This window comes from Protopterus annectens, chromosome 2.part1 (assembly GCF_019279795.1).
Source record: "Protopterus annectens isolate FY-2018-M chromosome 2.part1, PAN1.0, whole genome shotgun sequence".
Taxonomy (NCBI): Eukaryota; Metazoa; Chordata; order Ceratodontiformes; family Protopteridae; genus Protopterus; species Protopterus annectens.
Genome location: NC_056729.1, coordinates 1,378,991,237 through 1,379,018,702, shown reverse-complemented (window position 1 = coordinate 1,379,018,702; position 27,466 = coordinate 1,378,991,237). Strand labels below are relative to the sequence as shown.

Here is a 27,466-nt window from a genome sequence, read left to right as displayed (position 1 = left end):
AAGAAAGAAGAACCACTGAGTAAGGTAGAAAAACAGAGACATGTATAATTAGTCTTAATGGTACAGAAAGCAAAAAGTCAAGGAAATTTTTGTTTAAAGCTATCACTTTACCATACCCAGAGGAAATAATTTCAATGAATCTCTAGCAAAAAATTGCACAAAAATGCAAGAAATGTAAATACAAATGTAAATAGCCATATGCAAACATACAAAGCATACATTATGGAATTCCAGGGTACATACTAAAGGAATAAAGATGCTTAGACAATCATGCAATGTCTTATTATAACCTAAAAGGTTCCCCATTATAAGTGCAAAACCTGATAGAGCTAGTCCCAAGACTTTGAGAAAATAAACTGTGATTCAAACAGCAAAGGATCCAATTTTGAAACATTCCTTTACACCTTTTAAGTGTCTCCTGTAGGACTATATGCCAGTTCCAAGATCTCTGTCCATCAGCATGTTGGGAATACTTTGATACCACAGTCATTGATTTAATACAAATTCACTTCATTCACACTTTTAGTTCTGCAGTTCTGAAGATCTCAGTTATAACTCTCATTTTTTTCAGCAGTTGCACACCTTGAGATGTGACCTATGTAAATAGTAAGGAATGAAAGAGTTTGTATTGTGCAGATTTTATTGCATATCTGTAGGTATTTTGGCCTTATACCTATGTGTTTGCAGTAAAAACTTCACAACTTGTATAAAAAATGTGGTATTGCAATTAAGGAATATACATAATCTTGCTTCAGGTAGAAAATTTGAACTATTTACATCTTTAAAAAAATTATTTTGAGAATTTATGTAAAAGTAGTCCTACATGAGAGAAGAGGACTTCATTGTGATGAAAAAGACTGGGAGGTGTGCATCTGTGTGTGTGAGATATATATATAGAGAGAGAGATAGAGAAAGAGACAGAGAGAGAGAGACAGACAGACAGGGGTATGCGAGGAGATGAATACTGGAAGTAGGTGACACAGTTCAGCTGAAAATGCACATACAGCATTCAAGAAAACATGAATTGCATACTTCATAAATTCAGCTTTTCTACACCTTCTACACCAGTATTTCGCCGTTTCAAGAATAAAAAATTATCAGTGTTTTTCTGCTTTAGTGTGATAATCCTAGGAAATTGAAAAAAGTGCCCTCATGTGAATTGCTTACTGCAGGTAGGTCATCTTATATGACTGGAAAAAATGCACTTCAAAAATAGCTTTAGCTGCAGTGAGGAAAGCTTCATTTGCACATCTCTGAACCACACTTTTGTACCACTTGTGTTAAAACCCTTTGCATCAGTTGTGCCCTCTGGCAGCCCATGTATAACATTGGCATAGGCAACTCCACATTCACATATACACACACACACACACACACACACACACACACACACACACACACACACACACACACACACACACAGACTCATTCAAAGACACCCCCATCATGCACTCAACATCCTCCCACCACACTCCATTGGACACATAATGCACTCACTCTTTCATCCACGTACATGATGCAACACCCCCACACACACATTCCTGATCCTTTAACTAATCCTGCTAATGCAACCTCCCATGCAGACACAGATACACACACAGAAAATCACAGACACACAGTAATCTAACTTCATTGATACCCTGCATACATGCACAAACTCTGCCACAAACATATGTATACTCATTATCCTCCCCCACCCCTATGTCTCCTCTGAACTTTTTCATTGACTTCAGTGGGTGACCACTGTCTGCTTCTTCCATTGACTTTGGTGGGTGACTGCCGTCTTTTAGCCTAGTTAAATTTTTCAGCAGACTATGGTAACCAAAGCAATGGATGAGGGCAAAATGGTTCTCACTGAGTTTATATACAAACCCATATGTCACCTGGTGGATAGTCAGCTGGCTCCCAGACAGGACCCAGGAAGTTAAAACTGGGTAGTCCACCTCTATAAAGAGGTCAGTCACAAGTGGAGCCCTCAGGGATCAGTCCTTGGACCGCTCCTTTTTGGCATTTACATTTCTGAACTTAAGACTAATGCTAGTGGTCTCTGGCTGATTAAATTTGTAGATGATTGTAAATTAGGAGCCGTCATTGAATCCTAAACCAATCCCACACCAACACAAATGTTCTCCAGGAAGGGCTGACACAGACAAATAACTGGTGGAAGAGCCATAGACTAAAACTAAATGCCAAAAAAATGCATAATAGTATCTTTCGGGAAGTCATCCATCCCTGGTAACAATCATATTGACAACACACCCCTCAGAGTTGACCCAGTAGTCAGGGACTTGGGGACACACATAGACAGTAATCTAGCCTTTGACCCTCATGTGTCTACAGTAGTGAGGAAATCATTCTATGTTGCATAACTTATAAACAAAGGTATGGCATCTAGGTCCAAGGAAGTCATTGTTCCACTGTATTCAGAATTAACATTCATTAGACGTATCACTGAGTAAAGTGCTCCCTTTGGTATGTACCTAACGAGGCATATCTAACAAATGGAATGTCCACAGAGGTTCCTCACTATAAGAATACAGGGCTTAAATAAAATGTCCTAAGCAGACTGCCTCAAGGCCCTATCCCTGTATTCTGTCTCCTACAGGCTGTTGAGGGAAGCTCTATACCTGACATGACTTGACTGTGTGTGGCAAACTTCATGTTGTCGTCAATGATAACACGAAGCAATTTTGTTTAGAATATGAGCTGTACTGGTGTTTTGTCTGTTGACTTAATGGTAAAAGACAGTTTTTGGTTGGTGAGTTGTTTTGGTAGGAAGAGCATGAGTTTTGTCTTGTTAGGGTTAAGAAGGAAGTTGGCATTAGATAGGTTTCAGTAGAAGAGAAAGAGTCTTGCGTAATTTTCAGAAGGAAATCAAGGTTTGGGGCAGATCAGATAAATGTGGAGTCATCAGCATACTGAATGATAGAGTCATATTTGGAAGTTTTATGGAGTGAATTAATGGAGATGTTAAATAAAAGGGGGACCTATGATAGATCCATGGGGTACACTGACAGAAGTGGGTAAAAAACATGAGCATGTCTATTTCTATTTAACAGTCTTGTTTTATATCAACCAGATAGCTATGGAACTATGATCACAGAGTAGGAAAGATTTAGGTGGGTAAGTTTGTCTAGTAGTTTTTGGTGAGGAACATAATCTAAAGCTTTAGATAGTTCAAGGAAGATAGTTGAAATGGTATTACCATTGCTGCTGTCTTTATTTTTCATGTCAGAGAAATTAAGAAGAACTGTATTAGTGTTTGGGTCTGAAACCATGTTGTGCATTGGTGAGTAGGCTACTTTTTTCCAGGCAGATTGTTAGCTGCATTTGGACACATTTTTTCAAAATTTTTGGCTACCTGGGATAGAATTATTGGATTTTTGTAGTGTTTTTGTTGGAGGTTATAATAAAAGAACTTTTAGTCATGTTTTATTTGTTTTTTTGGTGAGGTTTCTTAATTGCTGGACATTTTCTAGGCAGGATTGAGTTCTTTGTTGTAACTATACCATGTTTTCTAACCCCTGGCTCTCTGGGTCATAAGTTTTTTGTGTCTCTGGTGAGCCATGTTGCTAGACAATATCCTGAAAACTAAAAGAAAGCATTCCTGCACTGTCATTCACTAAGGAAAAGGACTGCAAGGTCTATATCTTAAGTGTACCTGTTGTGCTAATAGATGCTTGGCTGAACTGGGTCTAGAGCTAGCCTAGTGTCCATAGTAAAAGATAGCTTAACAGTCTTAGACTCCCTAGTCAGGGTGCTGTAATAAGTAATAAAAATGCATTCTACAGCTTAAACAGCCTGTATAACACATTCCTTCAGCTTACGTTATCTCACAGTTGCTAAATAAATAACAAAATATCTGTACAAAATTCAAGTTAAAAGCTTGCTTTCTCCCAACAGTCAGTGAAGTTGCCTAGCTAAGCTACAAACGTTGTTTAATACAGTATTGAGTAAAACACAGCTCACTTTTAAAAGAATTTAGTAAAATTGAGTAAATTGCAGCTCACTTTAAAAGGAACTGAGTAAAAACACTGTAAAGTTGTATTCTTTAAGCCTGCATACTCACAGACCCTGGAAATCCTTGTAACTTGGTATAGCTCTACAGACCCTGGATATCCTTGTAGCTTGGTATAGTTCTACAGACCCTGGAAATCCTTGTAGCTTTGTATAGCCAATCAATAGTTTGGTTTCCCAGCCCATGATGCTTACTTCTAGGACTGCTTCAGCCACCATTTTCAAACCCCCAGTGCCTAAGGACCCAGTTGGCTGTTTTTCTACACACACAGTATGCTAGAACTGTTTTTTTGTGCTTTTCACTGATTATGTGATAAAGAAACAACTAAAAGAGCTAAGCGGCATATATAGCAATGATTTTCTAATTAGCCAAACCAGTAGAATGTTTAAAAAATGAGTGGAATTACCTGTAATGTTTACTAGCCAGGAGTGATATTCTATAGCAATAACCCATGCCTGGGTGTGGGTAATGCTGGATTTACCCACGGTTTGTGTGGTTTGGTCACGAGGGTGAAGCCCGACTGGCCAAACAAAGACAACCGTGGGTAAATCCAGCATTACCCACATCCAGGTGTGGGTTATTGCTATTATACAATGACATTATTTAAGAAAAAAAAAAATAATTACTTTTTTTAAATAATGGCATTGTATAATGCCTCTTTGCTGCCCTTCCGCAGCTGTCTGGTATTCTGCGGCAGTTCTGATGTACTGTGCATGCGTATGCCTATGCAGTACATCAGAGCTGTGGTCAAAAGCAATGGAGAAAGCAAGATCTCAGTTGCTTTTTAAAAACTGTTTCGCTATGTTAAATGGGTTTAACATAGCGAGACAGCTTTAAAAAAAGCAACGAAGAATCTCTGTTGCTTTTTTAAAGCTGTCTCGCTATGTTAAACCCATTTAACATAGTGAGACAGTTTTGAAAAAAGCAACGGAGAAAGCAAGATCTCCGTTGCTTTTTACAAACTGTCTCGCTATGTTAAAAGAGTTTAACATAGCGAGACAGCTTTAAAAAAGGCAACGGAGATTCTCCGTTGCTTTTCTTTAAGCTGTCTCGCTATGCTAAACTCGTTTAACATAGTGAAACAGTGTGATGCTGCAAAAAAAAAAAAGAGTTATAGTAATGGAAAAAGTTCGGGCGACCGGACCTTTTTCCATTACTATAACTCTGATTCACAATGTGCATGCTGACCATTCAGCATGCACGTTTTTGAATATTAATGGGTTGTCGTTGTATAATAAGCATGTTTATTAACTGCATGTGGTAAATTTAACATTATAAGCTTGGCAACATAGTTTGCTGTGATACACTATTATGCTGGTTTAAGAATCATGAACAGAAGTGTTATTTTCTAGCATTTAGGCCTTAATGCTGTAACTACTGATAGCATAAAACCACATAGGAAAAGCTGTGTAAAATTCATTGAACTTGCCTGTGCTGTAAACTACTGCTCTGACTGATAGCTGTAATTGAGTATAGACTAATGCAGAAGCTGTGGCACTACTAATATTAATGCATGCCCTGCCTGAATGTATAATACTGTTTGCATGCTGTTATGTTAGCTATGTTTCATATTGAATCCATTCACTGACTCTTATGTTCCTTACCAGGTCTTTCCAGCCCACCTGTCCTTACCTCGAACGGCTCAATCTGTGCTGAAAAGAAATATCCTGAAAACTAAAAGAAAGCATTCCTGCACTGTCATTCACTAAGGAAAAGGACTGCAAGGTCTATATCTTAAGCGTAACTGTTGTGCTAATAGATGCTTGGCTGAACTGGGTCTAGAGCTAGCCTAGGGTCCATAGTAAAAGATAGCTTAACGGTCTTAGACTCCCTAGTCAGGGTGCTGTAATAAGTAATAGAAATGCATTCTACAGCTTAAACAGCCTGTATAACACATTCCTCCAGCTTGCGTCATCTCACAGTTGCAAAAGAAATAACAAAATATCTGTACAAAATTCAGGTTAAAAGCTTGCTTTCGCCCAACAGTCAGTGAAGTTGCCTGGCTAAGCTACAAACTTTGATTAATACAGTGTTGAGTAAAACACAGCCCACTATATAGTAGTTCAGTGGCTAAAAATGGAACTCTGTCCCTACTAGCATTCAAAACACATCATCCAAACCTCCTTTAAAGACCTCATCAGGCAACATCTCAAGCAAAGTTGGCAGTGCCATGATTGCTCCCCTGGCTAGTGAAAGCGGATAACATATACATACAAAATCTAAAGCACTTGATAATAGTTTTCAATCTCACTCAAACACTGGCTAATCTACAATGTATGTACTGTACCTGTGTACTATGTATGTATTCTACCTATGTTGAACCGCTGAATCACTTACAAATGCCTTCTACCAGCACCTGCAGGACTGCATGGATAAGGCAATCCCAAGCAAAACAAAGACTCTTTGTACCAAAGGCAAGCGTCCAGTCTGGTGGACCCCAGCCATAAACAAACTCTACAACAAAAGGAGGAAGCTACTACAAGATAGAGCAAAATCCTTAAAAGGTAAGACACCCTTGATCACTATAAGTAAAAAACTAAGAGCTCTCATAAAATCATCCAAAGCAAATTTCGAGAGAAAAATAGCTAAAGACTCAAAAGACAATCATAAGGCCTTCTTTAGCTATGTTAGAAACCTAGGAGGAAACTCCGAGATATGCTCAGAACTAGTTGAAAATGATGTGAAGATTACTGATCCTACAGACATTGCCAACATACTGGCTGACAGGTTCAGTGCAAACTTCTCCCCCCAAAAGGAGAGATATCTATACCAAACGATTGCAGCCCCCCAAACATCTCCAGCGCCCAAGTGAGAACTGCTCTCTCCAAAGCAAAAAACACAGCATCCATGGGACCTGATGGTGTCCCCGGCTGTGTGCTCCACGAACTCAATGAGGAATTAAACCCACAGCTAGGACAGCTGTTTAATCAAAGTCTTACCTCTGGATATGTACCCAGGAGTGGCGCACTGCAACTGTGGTCCCACTTCACAAAGGCGGTGCCTCCACCGACCCTGGAAATTACCGCCCATTAGCTTGACAAGCCTTATCTGCAAAGCCATGAAGAGGATCATAATGGACCTCATAAATAAAGACATAGGGAATTTGCAGACTTTGGATCCAACCCAGTTTGGCTTTGTCAAAGGCAGATCATGCCTTTTAAACTTGGTTGACTTTTTCGAAACAGTCACCAAAGCCATTGACGAGGGAAAGGCAGTCCATACAGCCTACCTCGATCTGGCTAAGGCCTTCGATACAATACTCCACTCGGGTATCATTGAAAAACTCATCAGCTTAAATGTTAACCCATACATCACAAGATGGGTTGCGAACTGGCTGAGTGACAGAACCCACAGGGTCAGAGTTGCTGGCGCCATGTCAGACTCAAAGCCTGTCACAAGTGGTGTCCCACAGGGCTCAGTCCTGGGCCCACTCTTGTTTGGCATCTACTTTTCCAAGTACAAGCAAACACAGGAGGGTTATGGCTGACAAAGTTTGCAGATGACTGCAAACTGGGCGCCATAGTAGAAAACACATCTGACACAGATATCCTTCAGAAGGGTCTCACAGAAACGGATAACTGGTGCCAGAGCCACGGCCTGAAGTTAAATGCCAAAAAATGCATAGTCATACCCTTTGGGAAAAACAAGGTTACCCCCAGCTACCAAATAGGTGGCAATCCACTGAGCACAGAAGAAGTTATCAGGGACCTGGGGACCCAGGTTGATAGTAGTCTGTCATTCGACACCCATGTAGCTAAAGTAGTTAGGAAGACCTTCTACATTGCCCACCTTATCATGAAGGGATTCTCATCTAGATCAAGGGAGGTCATAGTCTCCCTTTACTCATCACTCAACAGACCAATGATTGAGTACAATGCCCCATTCGGGATGTATCTGACCCGAAACTTACAGCAGCTGGAGAGGCCACAAAAGTTCCTCACCAAAAGGATAAAGGGTCTCAAAAATCTGTCCTATGCTGCCCGACTGAAGGAACTCCAGCTCTATTCAGTCGCTTACCGCTTGCTCAGAGGTGACCTTTGCCTAACATACAAGGCCATATCAAACCCAGATTTGATGAATATGCTTCACCTCAAAAAATCTAGATCCATCAGAGCCACAAGGGCAGGAGACTTAAACCTCGACACGGCTATTAATAGGATGTGCTGGAGGGATAGATTCATCACCCAAAGACTCCCTATGCTGTGGAACAAAATCCCGGTACATGTGAGGCAGAGCACCTCGCTGGCCTTGTTCACGAGAAATCTTGCCCAATGGATGGGAGATCGCAGATATACCCCAGGGATTACCTCAGTGTCACTGCTCGACAGAGGCACAGCAAAATAATGGGTATAGTTCCCCATACTAAAGGGGTGGCGTAAGCCACAAAACGATGGGCTAGGCTTGTAAATGCCCTCGGGCAGATAGCCTAGTATGAACCTATGAACCTATGAACCTATGTTCTAAATTTCAGCTGTACACCACAAATCTATTAATTACCTTTATTTTTAAAATTAATATTTTTTTTGTTCTCTCCACTGTAACTGTTTATGTGCCTTATACCACTGTAATAACATGTCTCTTGTAATTTGTGTGTATACTGATGTCTAAATAACTAAATGTCTGTAATTTTTCTTTGTGGAGCTTTTCTCCCCGGGCATCTGCTGAAAAAGGGCCTTTTCAGCTCAGTGAGACACCCCAGTTAACAAATGTAAAATAAATAAAATAAAATAAAATAAAATACATTTTAAAAGAATTGAGTACAATTGAGTAAATTGCAGCTCACTTTAAAAGGAACTGAGTAAAAACACTGTAAAGTTGTATTCTTTAAGCCTGCATACTCACAGACCCTGGAAATCCTTGTAACTTGGTTTAGCCCGCTCCACTTGCCCTCACTTTGCTCAGGCTCGCTCCGCATCCCACCCTGCCCCCAAATCCTACCCTGCCCCCAAATTCCACCCGCCCCCACTACTGCTAAATTTAAGCCCAATAAACTACTCCCCCCTCCTACTACCTATCATTGATAACCCACACCTCCATACACCACCCCTTCCTGCCAACAACCTCCTTAATTCTCCACCCACATTCCTTACCAAGTACCACTACTGTCAAGATGAGACCAATTATGTTCCTTTCAGTTATATTGCCTGGGCTACATCTCCTCACCATCTATGAAAACCAGTCCTCTCTTGGCTTTCACCACCCCGTATCTCATACCATCTATGCTCCCACCTTGAGTGAATCAGACCATCCCCTAGCTCAGTACAAACCTGTCCTCTACACTTTTAACAACCACCAACTAACTAGACCACAGACCATCTCCCCCAATACTAGATATTATCATAAAATAATAAGTAAAGTGCTGAAACTAATATCCATGGTACAATTTACTCTGATGAGGGATGGAGATATCCACCCTAACCCTGGACCCACCCTTCCCACAAGCTCCCAGCCCACTACCACCTTCAACATATGGCCAAATGCAAGGTCCCCTAACTCTCTCCTGACCTGTCACCTAAACATCAGGAGCATTAACAACAAGGTCCATAATCTTCATGTCCTTCTATCCACCTACTCACCTGATGTGCTATGTCTTACAGAAATCTGGCTAAAACCAGGAACTAAAAATGATGAGGTTATCCCACCAGGGTACAACATACTTAGACTAGACCAAAACACCAGGAAAGGTGGAGGAGTAGCAGTTCTGTTTAAAAACACAATAGATGTCACTCTAGCCCCACAGCAATCCCCGTTGTTCAATAATGCAGAAGCCCTAGTTAGCAAACTACAGCTTAACAAAAGTAAATCTCTGTTCATTGCCTGCATTTATATCCCCCCAACAACAATGCAAATACCCTAGAAGACGTCCTCCAATGGCTTTCCAACACATATCCCCATGAAACTATGGTGTTAGGACACGTTAATATTAACTGGAACAATTGTTCCTCTGAATCCCCCCCCCATATAAACCTTAACAGCTATACCCAACTTGTATCCTCACCCACCAGAATAAATAAATCCAACTACAAAGGCAGTATCCTGGATTGGATTCTTATCAGCAATCACCCGGACCTGTATAACACGGGTACCCTCCCAGATGACATAAGTTACCACTTACTCACTTACATCATTAAGCAAAAAGTAGATAACCACCACCAAGTTCTTTATAAATCTATCAGAAACAACAAGAAGTTTAACTCCACTGATTTTCAGAACAAACTCAGAGCATGCAATTGAGCCATACTTAAAGAACTTCCACTAGATGATGCTGTAGACTATTTTAATTCTAAATTCCTCTCCATTCTAGATTCCCATGCTCCTATCCGCACCCTTAGAGCCAAAACTAAGATTGCCCCCTGGCTCTCTAAAGTAACCAAAACCAAAATCATAGCAAGAAATAAAGCATGGGACGATTGGCCCACCTCCAAAGACCCACTTGACCATATTAAATTCTGACAACTAAGGAATGATACCAAGAAAGCCACATTGTTAGACAAAAAAAAAACTTCTATCAACACCAGAACAAACCTCAAAAATTTTGGACAGGCATAAACAAACTGCTCCGCCCTGGCCAAACCTCTACCCCCACCCCCTTAACATGTGACCTTAAAACTCCAGAGGAAACTGCTAACATCATTAACAACTTTTTTACCAAAACCATCCAATCACTAGCTAGCCAACTACCCCCCACCAGCTACTTTCAAAACTCCTCCACAACCACTACCACACTCCCTTTCGCCTTCCAACCTATATCTACATCGACCATCCGATCTCTAATTAACAAACTAAAGCCCACTACCCTGGCAGCTGATCTCTTCCCACCAGAATATTTACAAAAAGGGGCAGGTCTCGATCATAATAAACTGCAGCTTGACTGAAGCCACTACCCCTCTCTCTGAAAGGTTTCCCATGTCATTCCCCTTCATAAAGGAGGGAATTCTTTAGACCTTTCAAACTTCCGACCAATAGCCATACTATCGCCACTGGCCAAAATTATGGAAAAGTGCATCCACAACCAATTAATGCAATATCTCACCCAAAATAAACTACTGGCCAACTCTCAGCATGGTTTTAGGCCACACCACAGCATCACATCAGCCCTCCTATCCTTTTCTAACTCTATCAAAACCAATCGAAACAATAACAAACTTACCTCAGCTCTCTTCCTAGATCTCTCCAAGGCCTTCGATATGGTCAATCACCAATTGCTTCTCCGCACCCTGAAAGAACAGTCACTGAATAGTAGCTGCATTAAATGGTTCCAATCTTACCTGTCTGATAGACAACAAGCAGTTTTATGCCAGAATACCCTATCCACACGTCTACCCATTACTCTAGGAGTCCCCCAAGGCTCCATACTAGGACCACTACTCTTCTCAGTCTTTATCAATGGCCTACCCACCATCACTCCCAAGGCCACCTGCATCCAATACGTGGACAACTCTACTTTAATATGTACCGTCTCCTCCTCAACTGAGCTTATAACCCTAACCCAGAATACTTTCAATGATGTAGAAAAATGGTTTGCAAACTGTCAGCTTCTATTAAACCCCAACAAAACTGAACTGCTCATCTTTTCCGCCACCTGCAAATCCTCCTCACCATTCTTTACTATAAGTTCCAACAATGGCACAATCATATCCCCAGATACTCACACAAAACTCTTGGGCATCACAGTCGATAACGCCCTAAAATATGATATCCATGTCAATCAAGCCATCAAATATGTCAAAAAACTGGGCTCCCTATACAGGATCACCCCCTTCCTCACTCCTTTTGCAAGAACCACTATCGCTCTGTCCCACCTACTATCTACCCTCCTCTATGCCTCCCCCCCTCTTCACTAACCTGAACCAAGCAACCCTTACCAAACTTGCTAGTTGCTACAACCATATTGCTAGATTTGCTACCGGTGCTACCTCTAGGACCCACCATTGTATCAACCTAACTCAACTAGGATGGCTAGAGTGGCCCAGCCTTCTCCGATACAACCAACTTATAATAACCCACAAAATACTATATCAACCCAAAAGAACACCAGCACTAAATAAGATCATCAAACCATACAGCAACCCGAGGACACTACGCTCTTCTGACAAACTGCTGGTGCAAACTAAGAGTATAAATGTAGCTGGGGTCTCACTATTTGCCAACTCATTAGGCAAAACTTGGAATATGCTACTTGCCGAACTTACTCACCAATCCTCCTTAACCCAGTTCAAAAAAAGCCTCAAACTACACTTCCAACAGCATTGGCAGTGTCCCTGCTTAAACCCCGACTAATCACCACCCGCTGTTCCTGCAAACTCTCCCTAAGAATTTCAGTCTTATAATAAGTGTATTAATTTTTGAAGGGACTTAGCACATAACTCCATGTATTATTGTCTGAAACTGAAGCCGCATGATTTTGATGTTGTCTACTATGTTTTATCCATGTTTGTCACCCTACTGAAAACTGCATATTATATTTATCTCTAAATGTTTCTATTGTTCCTAATGTATTTATACTCTGCTTTCTGGAGCTTTTCTCCCAGGGCCTCTGCTGAAAATGGGCATATATCCAGTCAGACTTTCCCGGTAAACAAATGTAAAATAAAATAAAATAAATAAACAATAAAAAGTTCAGAGAGGAACTTGATTGTTAAGGATGTTAAGCAGAGTGGTATTAAAGAGGGACACAACATATTCTGAGGGCAGGATTCTTAGTGGTGTCCAGTTGCAGTTTTTCAGTTTGTCAGTAAAAGTATCCTTATTAAAGGAAGTTAGGTTATGTACCTGTTTATAGATATTTTTTGATTGCAGTAGCGCCTTAGTGCAAATGTGGGGAGGAGATGACTAAGAATGTCCGGTAAGCAACCAGAGTTGCTGATATTGTTGCTATTGCTGGCTAGGATCCAGTCTAGTATTTATTATCGTCCACTGTTGTATGTTCTGGTGGGTGAGGTAATCATTTGGGTGTATCCAAACTAATTAATTGAGTCATTTTTTTAAATAAAGTGGCAATTAATAAGAGGTCTCCTGGTGTAATTGTTTCTTCAGGAATGTTAGTGACGAACCAGTATAGAATGTCTTCTGCTAGTGCAGTGTTGTTTCTTCGGGGAATATAGATGGTTGTTATACAGATGGTTTTATGGTTATTTAATGTAAGGTAGAAAATTAGAAGTTCTGCGTTCTGAAGTCCGGGTATTTTTTTTTTTGGTAAGGAGTAACTTTTAAAGTACTTTTAAAATACTTTTAAAAATGATGGCTATACCATCTACTCTTTGATTCAGTCTATCAAGTTGGAGTATGTTGTAGCCAGGGATGAGGATTTGTGCATTTGTTATTTCTTGTTTTAGCCAGATTTCTGTTGATATGAATATATCAGGGGAGTATTGAGCTATTTTTGAAGGTTTAGGTTGAGCAATAGTAAACTTGACTGTCTATTGGGAATAGAGGGGAGGCATGTGGGACCTGGGTTAAAGTGAATATCACCACTAAGCTGAAGGATAGCATTTTGGTGGAGTAGTGGACCATGTTGCTTGGATTTGATTTTATGTTTGGGACAGGAGAGGGCAGATTCAAGGCATTTGTGAGAAGTTTTTAGAGAGGTATGGCTGTAGAGAGTAAATTTCATGTATTTGTAGTGGAAGAGGTTAATGAAGTTTTTCATGGTGGTGGTTTGGAAATGTAATATGTAGATATGAAGCATTTAAGTGAGCTAATATGTGGGGGTTACTAGGCCTGGTAGGGTATTCTTGCAGTTTGGAGTGAGAGGAAGTTAGGAAGGTGAAATTGATAGGATGGATATTAAGAGTATATTGGAGATTAGCATGATAGGAGAAGAGGGGGTCAGTATGAGACTGAGAGGGTATATGTAATGTAGTGGAGGACTAGAAAATGCAGTGGGACGAGTATGGGTTATAAGGTGATAAAGACTGGATGTTAACATGAAGGTGGGAGAGTTGTATTGTGTGTTTTGTGTAGTAGTAGACAGGCAGTGATTTGCTGGTTTCAGGAGGTAAGAGGGGTGAAAGAGAATAAATGTAGAGATGGAGCAGGTGGTTGGGAATTAGGGGTGGGGTAGGATATGGAGGGAGTCCAAGTGAAGAAAGGGGCAATGGAGCACACAGAAACATCTCTGTTGGCGATTCTACTACAAAACCTATCTGCAGCAAAGAAGGTTTCAGATTTTCAGATTTAGCAATTTTCTAAATGCTTTTATTAGCACTTTTGTATAAGATGTCTAATAATGATGTTAAACAGCTATGCTGTTGGGTGGAAACACACAAGCAGCCTTGGAACAGGTATTTATTTAAGCTGTCTTCCAGCTTCTAAACTGATCTAGGAAAAGACAAGTCTGGGTACATAACTCTTTGTAATGCATGGAGTTTTATATACTCCATGTACCACCTGTTGCCGAAAAAAAAAAAGTATTTTTCCAGTTTTGAAAGCCAGTAAAGCACTTAGCAAGTGCTGTCCCATAGACAGGAAGTAAATATAATTGCAGGAAAAAGTCAGGGACAGTTTTTAAATACTGCCCTAATTTAAGTGAGTTACTCACAGACTGACAGCAGTAAACATCAGTGGATGTTTGAGGAAAGATATTCAGGAACAGTGCAGAGTGTAGGAACATCCCCTTTCCTGTTACCAAACCATAACAGTGCTTACATCTTTGAAAGCACTGTTACATTTGGCTTTCATACTACAGAAACACATTACAGGTTTATCTTTTTTCTGATTTTGGACTGTAGTCATGGCACTCCGTGCACTGCAATACAAATTCACAGCACCAATTACAGCAACTCCTCAACAAAATTTAACAAATTACAGTATCTTACAAAAAGGCACAATATAAAACTATATAAAAAGTTTTGGAAATTTTGCAGAGAAGTGAGGCATCATACTCCCCTACGTCTATAACAAATTATCCAAAGTTAGTTGTTGGGCAAACTGTGGGTACAAGAAATATTTTGTTTTGCAGAAAAGCTGAGTGACTAGGATTTGCAGACAAATAACACATAAAACATTGCTAATTAGGAAGGGTAGCGTCCATGTGCTGTGTGTGGGCAATCTGGGACAATGCTAAAACATGGGTCATCTGTGAGCAGCCTCATGCAGCGAACCTCATTAATATTAATGATTTTCTATGAAGCTCAGCTAGTAGTTCCTTTAGTCAATGATAGCCATCTTCAGAGTTATAATATTGAGCCGAGTACTTCGCCATGTACATGGGCTGGGTGTAAGGAGTATTGTCTCCTTCGAAACGTTTGGCGCTTTTCATGCAGAATAATGTATATATGTATATATACACTGTGGTCCATTTTTAGGATATTGGTCATTCAGTGCGTGGTAATTCATGCAGCTGTGATTCAGTAAGTCTCTGTTCTCCCTAAATGTTCACTACTAATTAAGGCACAATTATAAATGTCTGGATCAGACTTGACAGAAGGAACTGGGAACATTATTAAAATTGTAGCAAAGATGCACTAGCATCTGAGAAAAATATGGATTAGATTATTGTAAAAGTATGTGATCTTGATACTGACATCTAAAATTAGTAACATAAACTTAACATTTATTCACTAGTCAATTAAGATTTCATGTTCAGAAAGGCATGTAGAAGATGAGCTTATTTTTTAAGAGATTCTAAACTCATAAATAAATAAAGATAAAAAAAAACAGATTCAGCAGTATAACCATACTTAACAGTTTATTCTGAAAAAATATAACTGGTATGAAAAAGCTAGCCCTTACAAACAATGGACAATTATAGCTAAATATAAGGAAATATGGCTGAGAGTAATTCAGAAAACAATCCACAGTCAAGAATGAGCAGCCTTGGACTCCGTGGAACTGCACAATTTATAGTTTCATCAAGGAACAACATTGAGCAATATGTATGTCTCTACAGTGCACATCAGGAATTCAAGCTCAGCATCAGTGATGATGTGCACACACAGAGTGCGTGGAATCTAGTGTTACCTTGTTGCTGCAGTCAGCCAGCACAGCTACAGCATAGTCTATAATCCATATGTAGGTATCAGTAAAAACATTAGGAGATTTCTACATGGATTTATGCTGGCCTCTGGCTTGGGTGACCTATCAACCTGACATTACTGAAATTCTGTCTTGACAGAGGAAATGCCTTGTCAAGTATGAATAGTAGGTAGGTAGGTAGGTAAAACAATATGCCATATACCCTCATTACTCATTCATATGGCCACCATCTGGATTGGTCTTTTTGAATAACAATTTATAATTTATACTCAGCATTGGTATATGGTAGAAGCCTGCATCAAGTCTCAAATACTTCTAGAATGGTCTGTCCACAGGCAAAATGACTGCAGAATCCCCAAGTGTCAAGGTGAAAAGGGGCTGGGGATAGGGAAGGGCATAATACACAGAAAATTGCTTCAACTGTGCCTCATAGCTGTTGCAGAAGATTATCACGACCCAGCCATAATATCTATTCTGTTAATGTGGGCTGAGAACAAGAAAAGCTATAACACCTAGAAAGTGATTTCAGTCATGGTGTGCAACTGTCCCTGAGTCCAATCCTTGATACATATTGTATAAGAACCATATCAGAACTATATCTGGGTATACGTTTTGATTCTTTACCATGTTCCACCTCTCCTGCATGTATACCACTTAGCTAGCTGTGAACTCTAGACTCCTCCAAGTTGCAGAGCACCTCATTAGTACTTGTCCTGCTGACACTGTCTTTTTTCCTATATCTCACAGGAAATGCAGTTTTGACCACAACTGACAAGCTCTCCTTGGTAACTCACATTGTCTCTTGGCCCAGTAATCCTTCTTCCCTAAGACAGGTTGCTTTGTATATCCACCACGGATGCTCCTACTCTTTCAGTGGCCAGAACTGAGACCCTCCTAACCAACATGAAAATACGATTCGATTGCGAGATTAGTCACATGCTTTTGATCCTTAAGGTGAGCACAGAAATTTTATGGTGTGTGCGTAAAGTACCCTGAGGAAAGCATTTCATAAAATCAATCAAAGCAGCATAAAACACTAGGCAACACACTTATACAATACTCCTAAAACCATTCAGGTTAGTTATATATTGTAAGTTATTGTTCTCAAAGGCTAATGATGCTATTTCTAAAAAACATGAAGATGCAAACCTGTTACTTCATGTTACAAGCTGTATTTATCCCCAAGTACATCACCCATTTTATTGTACAGTGTTATTCATCCCTGCCCAAATCTTCTTCATAAGTATAGTAATGACCAAAATGTGAAGAGAGAAAAGAAATACATTTGAAGATTGTGTATAACAATGCTAGAAATACCAGAAATCAATTACAACTGCTTCACTGCTGGATTAACCTAAGACTGATGTAGTTATCTCTGAGACTTGACTAAAATATACAGTCCAAGACTCTGATACCTATCCTCTTGGTTATAATGTGGCAAAGGAAGACTGAAGACATAATGGTACAGACAGAGTTGCCATCTTATACAGTGACACACTTACCTAGCAGAAAATAGACCTCATATACAACCTGATCTATATCAGAACTGACAGACTAAAGGTACTATCAGTACTTGTCTCTGTGTTCCTCCAGAGATTCAGAACACAGTAGCTGAGGAAACTGTTTGATGGCTCACATCCAAGAGACACACACACACACACACACACACACATACACGCACACACGCGCACACACACGCACACACACACACACACACACACACACACACACACACACACACACGCACACGCACACGCACACACGCACACACGCACACACACACATACACACACACACACATGCACACAGGCATAGACACAAACACAAACACACACTCAAAAAATGATAACTGGGAACACTTTTTAGATGACACTAACACTCCTTATATACAGTTGCATGGTCTCTCATAAATGATAAATCTGACCACTAGAGGAGAAAAAATGTCTGGTCATAAGACTGTTATACTGGGTCCTTAAATATTTTCCTGGTAATATTACAGGGGCAGGTATAATTGCTGTTCTCCTCAGTGACCATTTGACAACATTTACTGAATGACGTCATACTAATATTATAAAGGTGCAATGGTTTCCCCTAAAACAATATGAGAAAATCTGATACTGGTACATTTACTGAGTCCCATAAACTGGACCAAATTATAACAGCTAATGTATGACACTGTACCTCACTTCAGCTCATTTTTTGGAACATTTAAACAGCATCTCTCTTTCTTTAGGAGGCACATTAGAACTTACCCTAGAGCACTTCATATCACAAAGGTATGATGTTACACAGAGATAACCTCTAATCCATGTATTGCCAGTCCAGTATTAGTTCTGAGCTCATCACATTTGGTGAAGTCAGTAAGAATATGAAAGATACAACAATGCTGGCAAGCAGAGGGAGCTGTTATCTCAGATATCAGTAACTGTATGCTAATAATAAAAAAACAATAATGCAACAAATTGCTTAACCTTAGTTATAATTGGACCTGTTATCCTTTCCCTCATTTTAATGGCAATGAGACTCCTGGCATAGGCTTTCATACAGGAATAAAGCCTTGGCTAAGATCTAGGTGACCTGAGTTTGATTATTGGCTCTGATATCTGCTGATGCTGGAGGGAGAAGGCAGTAATAATGAGGTATTGCCTGTTCACCTATCTTTGGAGAAGGAATTACAGAACATACTGGTGACAGTGGGCCATTTCTTGTACCCAGGGTGAAAGCTAGAACTCAGGACAGAGCTGGACTAAGCATACAGGCAGAACATGGGAAGCATAGTGGCTGGTGGGGGTGGGGGGCTAGGGATGTTCCTGGCCCACTTCTCATGGAAAGCAGTAGCCAGTAAGGATAATGTTATGTGGTAGGGGTAGGGTCTCCCTGTTTACACACATCAGCCACAGTCTTGGCCACATAGAGAAGTCTTTTCTACTCCCTAGTTTTCAGGAAATTATACAGTCTTTGACTAGTGCTTGCATAACTATTATTCCACTTGCTGAAGTAAGACATGTCTCATTGTGGCAGTAGGCCTCATACGCCATTCAGGTGAATGGAGCTACAGACTCCAAGAGGCAGCTGGACTTAGTGGTGGCTGTCATCAAATACAAACCAAGGTGAGAGTAGAAAAAACAGAAAGACAAAAACATAAAGATAACAAGATTACAAATCAGTTTAAGATTTAGATTTACCCTCCTGGGTGTGCCAAGAAAGTAATGTCAAGCAATCAGAAAGATGAGTGTTATATTTCTTCTCATTGTGAATGCTCTTCTTTTACCTTCCACATGCCCTTAACAGGTCTAATATATAAATTCTTTTGTAAGGTTAAACAGGATTCATTCTCAACCAATAAATCTTCTTCAGTAGATCCATTCAGATATTACAATCCTCACAGTTAATTCTAAGTTGTGATCTAGCCTACTTCACCCTGCTCTTCCCCCCAAGATTGGCATGCCTATCTTCCCGTGCCAGTTCTGCTAAACACATGAGCCACTAATTTAATTTGGGTCACCTAAGTTATAAGCAGAGCTTTACCTGACCTCTGGAATGTGTAGAGATATGTAAAGCTGACAGAGGGAGCAGGAATGGACAGAAAAGCTATTACTAAGACTGAATTTGTCGTAATTAGCAGCCAAGGTATTATTTTGTTTTGAGGGTTCAGTATATAGTCTGCTGGCTTTTGGAGGGATCTGCCAGTTTTAAGATGAACTTGAAATCTTGGCAATAATGCTTTTGTGCTGGATTACTTTAGTTTATTTACCTGAGTTTATATTGCAATATGTTGTGATATGTTTCTCTTGAAATAGATGTTCTGAAACTGTTTTGGTGAGTTAACTATTTCTTTTAGCAAAACTCTACAGACCTAACTCTCAACACATTTCCATTCCATACATATCAGTTACATACAAAACACATGCATTCAACCCACTCCCCAACACCGACCATACACTGCCTCACCAAACTGTGCATTCCCACAGCCCCTGAATCTTCATGTGAGGAGTGTGCTCCCTTTTCACTAACCTATGTACTCTGTCTTTGAGGTCACCAGTGCCATGAAAAAACAGGCATGGAAACTGCCACAGTTCACAGAATTCACATCTTGCACCATCATACCAGTCACATCACTCAGTCCTCATATGCATTCCACGCACACACTCACCTCACAACACTATAAGTATACAGACAGAGCACAATTCATAACATACTCATACTCTGACATCATTTACACAACAAAACACAGATATGCATGCAATGAAAATGCACCAGTTATCAAAAAAATTGTATTCACACACGTGTTTGCCAAGTGGTACATTTCCTATTGCTGTGATGCATTTTCATTGCTGTATCCTGCAGTGTTAGCACAATGGAACATTCTTTTCATCTATGAGATACAGTTTCTGCAATTAGCTAGAAAGGTGCTTTATTGAATAGTTTGGACATCAACTTCGTTTATACTGTGACAATAGGGGGTGATGCCTGGAACAGAAAAGAAACACACAGATTAGCATAGTGAAGCATGACAAAGTTGCAATAAAGCTTCATCCAGGAGTTCTGGGTTTGATTCTCTTCATCATCTTTTGCAAGCTGTGTGACTGAACAAGTCACTTAACCAGAAAGGGTCCTTCAGTCACCCTTGAAAATAAAAGCATGTGCCTTAGTGCCATCAACTCATTTAATAAATTAATAAAAGTGCATTTAAAAATTTACATAGTTTACCCTTTCCCTTATTGGATCAAAAAAATTGCAAAGAAGGATATAGAAGAGAAAGACAGGATGTAATGTTCCATATTTGTATATGTTTATTATAGTAATTTATGTATACTTACCACTTCAAACCATTTTACCAAGGTGCTGAAGTTGGGGTTCTTTTTGTAATTCTGGATAAGTGCAGACTGAACTCCTTTTCCAGCACATTCAATGTCCACCCTTGGTCTATCAACCTGAGCAAGATTTACTCTTTTCAAATCCCGCAGACCCCAGAATAGGATCTAGGAACAAAAATGAGTAATTATTAATTCCGTTATGAAATTTGGTAATGTATTGTCATTATTTTGTGTTTACTGCACAACTAACTTAGGAATAATTTATTCATTCATTCATGGTACTGTATAATAGGTAGCATTACATATATTGGTAAATGGGTGGAAAAAGTAGCTGTATTACTGGTTGCTTACAGTTACAGCTGAGGTGAAATGCAATGACTGACCCCACGAAGAATGAATAAGTACTGTATAGGATAAGTTGCATTTCCTGTCAGGTAAGGAATAGTGGGTTTCTGTGTGGCCAACATCCAGAGCAATGAACTATGATAGCAAACAGCTCTAGCTCTAGCTAAGATGTTAGATATAGACCGGTGAGGTGAATGTGATGCTAGTATATATGACTTGTACTCCCTCCACTTTCATCCTCACAGATTTTGAAATTCTAGAAATGAAATGGGAAGCATGTTACTTAAGAACGTGTTTCATAGGACCCATTTACAACTTAGTTATTCACGTCACTGCCTCTTCCTTCCCCTTCTGGTAGCAGCGATATTTGGTCACATATTCTGTATTCTATAACCACTAGATGGGTATAGCAAAACTTTGTGTTACATATAAAAATGATATGCAAGGATCTGCAGGAAATACCTGGATCCTTTATTTAAGCATTTAGTTATTTGTGGCGAAACAGTTAAATGCAAGGATCCAAATGGACCTTTGCAGTCATGAATCTGAGTGGTGTTTATAAAGTCCTGGTGTAGTGAAAAGTGCAATGACAGTAACAAAAATGGGTACTTATGTATTATCGCAACCAGATTTCAGACATGTAAACAAACAGACTTGAAGTCAGTCTCCACTGCTAAAGGTTTCTCAGGAACCGGAATAAAATAGTGAGTCACCACCATGGTAAATATCTGGAACACACCGTAACAATGAAATTAAAACCAATCCTTCAATAAAAATAAATGTAGTTAAAACCTGAATAAAAAGCAAATGAAACTATACAACAGTTGCTAAGCACTTTCAGCAATGTTGCCTTCATCAGATCATAACATTCTATGCTTCATTCATTTATTTAAATATCAAGTTCGCCAATCAGAAGTCTTAATTCATGACACACCTTTTGGTTCACCCAATCATAGTCTTCTGGGCTTGATGTGATGGTTCCACTAAAACTGGTACTTAAACAAAAATGCCTCACCATGGGCTGAACTTGAAGCACGCCTAGCTTTCTAATCCTTTTGATTGGTTAAATTTGGAGGTTTTTACTCAATAAGATTGACTATTGGAGTAGATGTTAAGAATCTGATTGGGTGAACCAGAAGGTGTGTCGTGAATTAAAGCTTCTGATTGGCGCACTTGATATTTAAAGAAATTAATTTAGCATAGAGCGTTATGATCTGATGAAGGCAAAATTGCCGAAAGCGCTTATCAACTGTTGTATAGCTTCATTTGCTTTTTTATTCAGGTTTTAACTACGTTTATTTTTATTAAAGGATTGGTTCTAATTTCATTGTCATGGTGTGCTGCAGATATTTACCATGGTGGTGACTCTGTATTTGCTTCTAGATTTCAGACATGTCAGCATTCTTAGTTTTATGCAGAAAGGAGTCATTCTGTTCTTGCCCATCTTGGAAGGTTAAAGAAATAACTGTCTATGACATTGGGGTCTGATTGTTTCATGATTGTGAACAAAGTGAAACGACTGAGTTTTTGGACTACAGCGGGAATGTGGAAAGTATATGGTGGCATGGTTATATATGCTTCCTTTGTGTCAGTTGGCATGAAGATGGAAGGTGTATGACATGAACGGGCATTTTCTGTTGTATTTTTATTCATTTATTTTGTTACTACTTCAATATAAAATTTGGTCTTCTTTTCAATCAGGGAACAACCTTTCTGTGTAACTGACAACGCTACAGCTTCATCAGGGTGAAGCCTTTTTACACTCCTCATTCTCCCACTTAGCTCAGTCGCAGTTGTTGTGATCCCTGCTTATTTTCTGGAAATGTGCCCAGCAGTCTTTAAATGTGTAAACTCTTTCGACAGGGAGACACATACTGTCCTCATCCCCATGTCATACTTTACATCCTTAAAGATGACATCCCCCTTTCAAAACACTCTCCCTAGTGTGAGTCTCCCTTCTAGGTCTGTAACGACTTTCAGGAAGTAATGATAAATTACACCAACCGGCTGTCCCGGCTCTGGGAAGAGTAACTCCTTTGAGGACCTTTGATTTTTCTGTGTCAGTAGCCCAGTAGTTCTCTGTTCATATATTTTTGCTGTTACTGTGAAGTGCACAACCAAGAAGCTGCAAACATGTCCCGGCATGGAATCTGGTTGCGATAATACGTAAGTACCCAAAAATGTAAACCAACTAAACAGAGCATCATCATTTTATGAGACTACCGTCCTGTTCCTGTATCTGACTCAAAGCTGACTTAGCAGAATCCTATGGTTTGTTACCTAGACTAACACTTGCAGATAGAGCTGATGTATTGCTGTTGCCTGCACTTCCTGCTCCCCCAAGCTCTTTTGCAGTAGTCATATAGTCATCCTGAAAGAACTGCCTCTACTGAATCAGACTGAGTGTACAAGCATGTGTGCCTATATCTAGAGATGACTGTGTGTTGTATTCAGTTTCAGTTCACTGCTTTAATTTAAGGGCTTTTACTATGATTGATAACAGAAGAATAAGTAGATATATCAGCCTTTTGAGAATTAAACACCAAAAATTTGCTCACCTCCACTCTGTATTTGCTGAGAACAGGTCTAATTCCTAGGGGTACAGGAAGTATGGGGCCACGTTCCATGTCTGTTGGGCCATCAATTGCAGGCAGATCAGACTTTCCTGCCGGACCAATCTGAAGAATATTCAAATTAACTTTGTTAGCATTTTTTATCAAACTAATTTAAAATCTAATTTTTATAAGATTATTTAATGCACAGTGTGACTGACATCCCCAAGGTATGCTTTCTTCCTTATGCTGCTGTATTTCAAGCTTCTTATGAGAAGATACTGAAGTAAGTGTACCATAAGCCTAAAGCAACATGGATGCAATCCTAAAGTAATTTTTTCTGTAAATAGTAGTGTGATAACTAAATAATGTGCAGTGCTTGAATTCAGAGAGTTGCATTACATATGGAGCTTAATGTGAAAAGCATAGGACAATGTCTGTTTATTTTATACACATTTAAATTTTCCTTAATGATAGTCAACTACATGGTGAAATGTTGGATACCATTTTATGACAACAGCATTAGACTTCCAACTGCAATTAGATCATTATATTTCAACTACATACACAGGGAGAAATAACAATGAAACTGTATCTGCTTATTAGGTATGGTAGCAATGCAGATCTTGAGCAAGCTGACCAAAAAAAAAACATCAAGATATGATTTTCTGTATAAATTTTGCATTACACCTTTTTACAAAAATATTTGATGATGCAAAAGACAAAACAGTCAATAAAATAGAAACTACAATTCCACATAAAGTTCTTACATTCATAGATATATCAGCTGCACTATCAAGGACCATATTATGAACAATATTTTCTTTTTTGTCTATTTTTTATGATAGGTTTAAAGTGCTAGATATTACTTAATATAATTAAAATGCAGTCCTTGAAAAAGTATTCTGAAACTATGCAAAGTTTTAGTCCATACTTATGGAAGAATCATTTTAGCTGACCTGTTATTGAGTGTGCTGTATATGCAAATAGTGACATTTTTAACGAGCTATAATACTAAATAATTTACTGAGAATATAAATAATGAATACAAATGAGAAGTTTCTCTTAATGTTTAAGAACAATGGCATGTACTGCTGTGGGAAGAAATAAAGATAGCTCATTAGTGCTTACAGCAAAACATATCTGAGACCATGGTCTCTAGCTGTTATATGCATGAATGGTATGCTGGAATAGATATACTTGCTATACAAATTACAAATAAAGAAACATCTTGAAATCATTCTAACTGTAATGACTAAATCACTTTATGTGATATCAGCTAAAACATTTTAATTTACATAGGCAGAAATTATTAATACTATGTGTTATCTCAGACTCCAATGTTTAACACAATAGCAAATCAACAAAGTATGGCTTATCTCTCCAAGAGGAAACAAGCTCAAGTACTAACAAACTGATAATGTTGTACAGTGTTGTATTTTTTTAAGGAAACCTTTCAGCCCCCCTTGAAACTTTGTTGTTATTTTAATTATGCTGAAACAATAAAAATAAACATGATAGTGTGCTTGTGGCAGAGAGGAATCATAATTTCTGGTCTCTTTCGTCACACAGGTAATTGAAGTCTGTGGGCTTGCCAATATTAAATACCTATTATTATCTCTACTGTTAAGTCATGCTGGGTGATATTTTAATATTTTTCTTTTTCATTTTTATTATATTAAGGCAAGACAATATTTTATGGGGAAAAAAATCTGTAGAATGCATAATTGCCCTCTCATAAGATTAATAGCTCTTCATAGTAATTAAAAGTTTGTTTTTACCTGAAAATATTTTATTAATATTTTTGAAAATGGTTAAAAAATTACAAGAATTGAAATATAATATAATATATGAATAAATTAAATCATATTTTAAAGAAAAAAATAAAATATAACTGTTTACATTATGTACAGTAAGTGTGAGACTAAAGGATTAAAAAAATAAAACAAGGCAAATATAAGAAAACTTAAAAATAATCAATCTAAGATGATTAAATAGATGAAGAAAATGATTCAATAATGGCCAAACCTTCAACCATGAATTATTCTTTAATTTGTTAGGATAAATTCTTGTCTCTTTTTTCTTACTGGTAACAATGCTATAATAGATATTCCACTTTTTATAAATGTTATATTTGTATATGCAATATTCATTTCTGACCAAAGTATAGTCATAAAAATCAAACCATGCTTCAGAATGATACTATTTCTTTAGATAATAGGTGACATTTTGATAATTTTTCCACAACTTTTGAACTCTTGACTACGGTATTTGTTCTTGACTGTCTTAAGACTCAATGTGTATTTCTCTGTTTGCTTCTTATTTGTAGGAACGTTATCATTATAGTGATTTTTTGGCTCCCAGAAGTAAAGAGTGGATTTTATTTACTCTGGTGATCTTCTGTTATCCCTTTGAACATCTGGTTCTGTTTTACTAGGTCCTCAGATATCCCTGATCTGATGAGGACTGGGAATCATAACAAGCTTTCAGATGAGAGGTAGATACACCGATTCATTCCTCACCCTGTCCTGGGGGGGGCTCAGGTTCAGATGCAGGTTACTAAACACCACCCCAGGATGGAAGATCATCTTGATAGGGGCCCGATCTACCCACTTGGTGCAGATACTTTGTGCTTCAAAGTATCATTTCTAAACTTTAGGTAGGATCTGTCTTAGTCTTAACCAGTACTAGGCTAGGCTTTAAAATGCTCTTGTGGCCATTAGCCTAGTAAATACCTATGAACCTATAATACATTGACTAGGACTGTTTTGGTAAATGCCTGGATAACCAGGAACAATTGTGGCATTATCTCTGACTTGAGTTGAGTTTGGTTGACCTGGCATTTATCATAGAGACCTGGCCTGATGACAACAAATGACAACACTTTCTACCCTATGATCTAACAACAGTATTGTTGGTGGACCTGCAGTTGTTTTTAATTCTTTGTGAGAACTGAACCAGGTGGAAGCTTAAATAATTAGTACCTTTGAATATGCCCTCTGGGGAGGAGCTGACTGTGCATTTATCCTTATTTGCCATCCTCCCAGTTATTTGAATACATACCTACAACAGCTTACTGACCTCCTCATTAATCAGGTTAATGAGTCGCATAATTTTATCAATAATAGTAAAATTAAAATATGCATTTTTATGTGACAGGGTATGCTTATAAAGGGCATTGGTTTCTTTGTGGTGTTTTATCTCACTAAGATGTTCAGATATCCTAAATTTTAAAGGTCTGGAAGTTTGACCTATATAGAAAGCTGAGCAGTTACAATTAGCTAGGTAAATCACCCAACCGGAAGTGCAATTAGCAAAAAATCTAATGTCATAGACTTGAGGGGTGTTTTGACTGCTAAAACTTTTGGTTTTCAATAGCCTGGAACAACGGACACAATGACCACAAGGATGGCAACCAATTAGGGGCTCACCTGACAAAGTGCTTTGAGTTGATTTAGTATTGGGAGATTGCCCATGTTTGAAATGGTTAAAAAATGCAGCAAGATTTTTGCCTTTACGAAATGAGAAAAGACATTTGTCACCCAACAATTCACTCAGTCTAGTATCACATGTCAAAATATTCCAATGTTGTTGAACAATATTCATTAATGCCTTGGTATTACGTCCATAGGTGGTGATTAGTCTAGGTGGCCCACCCCCTCTGTCGACCTTTTCTTTATAAAGAAGAAGATTATCTCGCTCCATATTTCCGGGCTGTGCATGGGATGTTTTGTTTCAATCATTCAGCTACAGTCCTT

At 38.8% G+C, this 27,466-nt stretch overlaps 1 protein-coding gene across 13 annotated transcripts in view; it reads right to left on the bottom strand.

Moving 5' to 3' along the window:
* OTOF (otoferlin) overlaps positions 1–27,466 on the bottom strand; it is a 2,911,272-nt gene that overhangs the window by 396,933 nt on the left and 2,486,873 nt on the right. For all 13 annotated transcript variants that reach the window (XM_044062838.1, XM_044062837.1, XM_044062844.1 and 10 more), the window contains exons 27-28: positions 23,715–23,834; positions 20,815–20,976 (exon numbers count right to left, since the gene is read on the bottom strand). In XM_044062838.1, coding sequence (XP_043918773.1) covers positions 20,815–20,976; positions 23,715–23,834 — 282 coding nt within the window. The remainder of the gene's footprint in view (positions 1–20,814; positions 20,977–23,714; positions 23,835–27,466) is intronic.